Source organism: Buteo buteo, chromosome 10, assembly GCF_964188355.1.
Source record: "Buteo buteo chromosome 10, bButBut1.hap1.1, whole genome shotgun sequence".
NCBI lineage: Eukaryota > Metazoa > Chordata > Aves > Accipitriformes > Accipitridae > Buteo > Buteo buteo.
In genome coordinates, this window is record NC_134180.1 from 21,759,750 (window position 1) to 21,764,992 (window position 5,243).

General features: G+C 44.0%; 1 protein-coding gene across 1 annotated transcript; it reads right to left on the bottom strand.

Annotated features, from left to right (window-relative positions):
• Nucleotides 1-630: 630 nt before the first annotated feature.
• Nucleotides 631-3,913, bottom strand: RGS2 (regulator of G protein signaling 2). Its single transcript, XM_075038910.1, has 5 exons — nucleotides 3,772-3,913; nucleotides 3,297-3,398; nucleotides 3,134-3,195; nucleotides 2,091-2,257; nucleotides 631-1,631 (listed from the first exon to the last, which is right to left on the bottom strand). The coding sequence occupies exons 1-5, from the start codon at nucleotides 3,885-3,887 to the stop codon at nucleotides 1,437-1,439; spliced, it is 642 nt and encodes a 213-aa protein (XP_074895011.1). The 5' UTR covers nucleotides 3,888-3,913; the 3' UTR covers nucleotides 631-1,436.
• Between the last annotated feature and the right edge of the window lie 1,330 nt (nucleotides 3,914-5,243).

Sequence of the window (5,243 nt, forward strand, 5' to 3'; positions counted from 1 at the left end):
ACTGGAGTCAAAATAGCTGGAGCCAGGACCTAAACAGAAGTAGAGTTCAGACAAGTCACAAAACTAACAAATTAGGGAGTGTTTTGGAAGTACTGTTGTGGGATGTTGTCAGTTAGAAAAATTGACATGGAATAGTGATAACCAGTAACTTTTCCCTTAGAAGCACTCACCTAGCAGGGACCAAATGCTTTTACTGCAGTATTGCCTCCACAAGCTTTGCATGGCCTAAGCCCTGTTTGAAGCAGAAGTCTTGAGCAGGAGCAACTGTACTACTGGTGCCTGTATTCCAAATGGCATCCTGTGATGCCTCCAGCAGCAATATGGCTGCTTCACTGGCCTACTGCTGCATTTTAGTTGATCTGTCATGTGTACATGTGCCTCACACTGTCTTAGAGATTTGTTTCATGGGGAGGTGGTTAAGACAGAGGATGCAATGGAATAGGTCTCCCCTGTTAAGCTTTTTATTTTTATTCTGTTAAAAAAAAACCAAACAAAACACTTGCCTTAACTGCTTTAAAAATTAGCCCTCTTAAGATCACACCCAGGACATGCAGTCCCAATACTCTGGAGTTTAGTGCCAGATAGTATATCTCTGGGCACATGCAAAATAAGTTAAGCAACAAAAGAAGCTTTGTATCAAAATAGTTTATTAAAAACAGTAGGAGACTTCATTGAAGCTTGCTGTCCTCAAGACAGAATTATGACATTATTGCAGCTTTCAACACAATCATAATGCACATGTAAATATAATACTATACAGCTCCTGTTCGCCTTGGACAAGTTTTGCCCTCAGTCTGGCTTCATGTGGCCCCACTAACACAACCCAGCCCTGCATGCTTTAGTTGCAGAACCTGTTCCTCTGGGAACAGAGTTATATCCCATCCCCACTTCATGCTGCACAGTGCTGTCACACAGTCTGGAAGTCACACGGAAACCAAACACATCTCTTTCTTTGCAGCTAGAGGCAGTTTACAGAACCAGTGCGAATACACTGAGTGACTGATGACAGCAGCACTGGTTAATGTTTAGGAAAACTAAATAGGGAACCAATTACTCAAGTTCCCAGCACTGTGCAACTGTACAGAGCAGCTTCTGTTTACAAGAAGGAAGCTCTGTTCTGACCTGCTGCATCACCGCCTCAGCTGTGACAGGACTCTTAAACTGCATGGTTTGGTCTAATGCATGGAGTCACCATTTGCTGCAGCACTCAGAGAAGCACAGCACCAGCATCTGGCTGGCACACTTCTGCCATCACCTCTGAATGCCCTCCAACACCACCACTCTTTGCCATTGGCTTTGCACCAAAGTCAGTATTTGTCCTTGCACCACGGCAGACTGAGCACTCAGTATCTCAGTCTTTCAGGTCAGGATACTGCCATGAGCTGTGGCTTGCTCCCTCACTAGCTGAGGGGCTTCTTCTCACTCTTCTCTATTGCTCATGTTCCCTGGGCTGCTCTGGCGATGGGCGTCTTCTTGCACAGCTCCTGATAGAATTCAGATTCCAAAAACCGTGGGTATGAGTTATTCTCCATTAAGCTGTAAACTCTCTTTTGTGCTGCACTGAAGCAGGTATGTGTGACTTCTTGAATATTCTGTGCAATCATGTTCTTGGTTTGGAAGTCTATGTTTATCTGAAATACACACACAAAAAAAAAAAGAGACATTTACTTCTAAGAACTGAACTCAAGTACATGTAATACACCATAAAATTTCAAGAGGTGAAAAAGGCAAGACCCCATTACTACAGGGTCAAATTAATTAAGTTTCCTTTAAGAAACTTCTTCATTTATATAAAACCTAAAGTAATTCAGCTATACTATCTTTCAGTGCTGAATTCAAATGTTACAGGTGTTAAATGCAGCTGTTGACTTTTCCCAGTTAAGGTGGAAACTCTCTGAAATACTGCTTAGGCCATTTTCCAGCTTGGTGAAAAGGCAGGTAAGGAGAGAGTTACATTCAGATGCAGATATTAACAGTGAGGCATGTTCAATGCAGTTTGGCATTTGTACCTTAAAGTGAGCTTAGAGAATAAAGAAAGGCTGTAAGAACTCATAAAGCAGGTCACTTATGTTTAAATAGGTTTTCTTTACCTCTTTAGGAGCTTCCTTTTCAATGAAGTCATTGTAGATTTTTTTTGCTTTCGATGTCAGCTTCTGCGGTGACTTGGTTTTCTTGAAGTCCTCACAGGCCAACCAGAACTCGATGTTCTCTTCACAGAACTCAGACTTCAGAAAAGCTCGGAAAGCAGCAAGACCATCTAGGGAAAGAAAAAAAACCAACATGAATTAACTATTTCAGGAATCTTGAATTTACCCACTGGTTGCATCTCTTTCAAGCAAATCATTTTGCTGTAGTTCTGGTCTGGTTCTTTCAGGGATATCATAGCAATAAAAAAATTTTCCACATTTATGTATGCAAACAAATCAATGCTCTAACAGCTTCGTAGGCTTCACTTTGAGTTAGTGATTTTTTAGGTAAACAAAAAATGAATGGCATTTCTAGTCCATGTGTTCCCTTTTGTGATGCCTGCATGTATGTTAAAAAAAACCCCTCCCTAGATGGGATCTGCTGTGTTAACCTTTACACTGGAGCAAATATTTATGCCTGTACTACAAACCTCTGGAATGTTTTTTGCAATGGAAAGGATGACTCAAGTTTAAAGAGCAAGTGGTAATATTATTTCTTAGTCTTTTTGCTCTGCTACAGAGTACTTTTCCTTGTAGAGCTACAGTAAAATCCCAAGATCATTGAACTTCTGCATTGCAGAATCCTTCTCAAGTTAGTTATCTGAATGCATTTGTCCTGGCTAAGCCATGAGCTCAGTGAACAAGTGCTCTCTTCACATTTGGCAAAGCCAAGCTGCTAGGTACAATTTTAACTACAAGGGTTACAGAAAAAAAACCTCCACTACAGTGAAGCATTCTTGATGTTTTAATGATGGTTTACAATTTTTTAAAGAACACTTCTATGAATTTTGGCTTCAAACAGTTTAAAGCATTTATCTTTCAGGACCAGAATCCAAGCTATTTACACTAGAAAGGTACAATGCTAACATGCAAGGAAGCAATCTCTTACAGACGTATAAACTTCACCATCCCTTTGCTCTTGAATGTTACTTTTTGAAGACACTTACATTTATTAGCCAGAAGTTCATCAAAGGCTTCTGACCACAGCTGGGCTTCTTCAGGGGAAGGTCTGCATGAAGAGATGGAGAACATTAGACTCTATTGCTTGAGTTTTATTTTTTTTGTGGAACACTTGAGTTATTTAAACAAAGTCTCTTTCTCATAACTTACCTGAAGTAGGTGCAGTGTTTCCCCACTTTCTTAGACTTCATCTTAGGAGAACTGGAAGAGTTCTGCAGGAAGTAGCTCAGTCTTGTTTTCCAATCTTTAATGCTGGAAGACCAAAGAGGAAGATGCACGTTAAAAACAACAACTCAAAAAAGCTCTAGACACCAGCCCCTTAAAAGTTTTCCCGACGTTGCTTTGCCAGTTCCGTACCTAGAGAGTCACCCAGAGCACCCGTCTGAGGGCAAGAACACTATTTTCCTCTCGCTGAAATCACCAGACTCGCCCGCTAGCCAATGACTGTTAGCCCCGGTGCGGCTCCGGGTGGCAGCGGTGGGCAAGCTGCTCCGCTCCCGCCTCCCCCCACCTTCGCTCCCGGCTCCGCGGCTGGGAGCCTCTCCCGGCAGGAACCCGCTCCGCCCGTGGTCCCCCCGGGTCTGCCCCGGGCGCGTGTGTGGGGGACGACGACGACGGGACTCACATCGTCCTCTTCATCCTGCCCTTCTCCGCCTCCTGCCCCTCGCTGCCACGGCGGCCTCCGCCCCGCTCCATCCGCCCGCCGTCGTGCTGCAGCGCCAGGAACACAGCGCTCTGCATCGCGCTCTTCTCACGACCGCCACACTGCCCCCTCGCGCCTGCAGCCGCCCGCACTTATAGCCCGGCGAGTGGGCGGGGCCGCCCCACCTCCCCGGGCTCCAGCCCTCCCCGACGGGCGGGAGGGCGGCAGCGTGGAGCTGGGCGTGGGGTCTGTGCTGCCGACGGGGGCGGTTCTGGCCTTCGGGGTGAGCCAGTGTGATAAAGTCCTGCCTTCCCCGAGGATTACGTCTCTGCTTTCCTTTGGTTTGTTCCCCCCCCCCCCTTTTCTTTATTTTTTCCTTTTTTCTTCTTTTCTTTTCCCTTGCTAGTGCCTTCTTGGAAAGCTTTTAGCCAGTCACACTGACATGCCTCAGGAAGGGTACCCATCCCTGCTGTGCTGGCAGAGGTGTGGCTGTCCTTTCTGTTCTGTCAATCAGAAATGTACCCTGCATCTCTGCAGATTTATTTTTTTTTTAAGGAAATATAGACTTTTGAGTGTGGCCAGTACACAAAAAAGAATAAGGAAGGACTTGGCCACATTTCTTCAAAAATGAAGTAACCATAAATTTGCATATATGGTATTTTTGGTGTCCACCTCTCTGCTAACACAGGCTATTTATCGCTTTAATAAGCTGTCTGCACATGTGTTTTATCTCTGTATAGTGTTGCCACCTACCAGTGAATTGTGCAAATTACTCCCAGTATACGAAGCTGAAATGGCAGTGACTTACATGCCAGCCTTTGGCTTGTTGAAAAGGCCATGTAGTCCTTCTCAGGAGTGTCCAGCTGAAGGGTATCATGTCCAAAGAACTTGGATGTAGGAATCATGAGTTTCTCTTTAACCTACCCTGCTTTTCTGCTCTTTTCTGTGTATGCGTCTTCCTTTCCACAGTACCCTACGGCATGTATTTTTCTGCCATAAAAAGTAGCATTCAGAGAGACTGTTTGATTCCCAAAACACTGGCTGACTTCAACACAATCGCATAGCATCAAATGTCTGATCCTTTTAGGTAATCTCCGAATTCTTACAACCGCTCTGCTTGCCAAACACGCACAAAGCTGTGCAAAGGCATTTTGATTTAAATGAGATGTATTCAGAAAATGAGTGCCACTTAATATGTGAAAGCATTTAAACAAGGATGCTTTTCAGTGCTGCCTGTTGCAAGTCCTTTGCAGTATATATGGATGATCTAAGAGGAAAATAAAGTTCCATACTCTAAATTTTACCAAATCACTTTCAATCATTTTTGCAACAGGTAGCTCTTAGTCTTGTGTATAGTACATACATTTTTTTAATGGGAAATTATTACAAGGGTGTTACCATGGGAGGGAGGAAATGTGGAAACACTAACAGAGGTAAGGCTCTAAGTGCTGTAA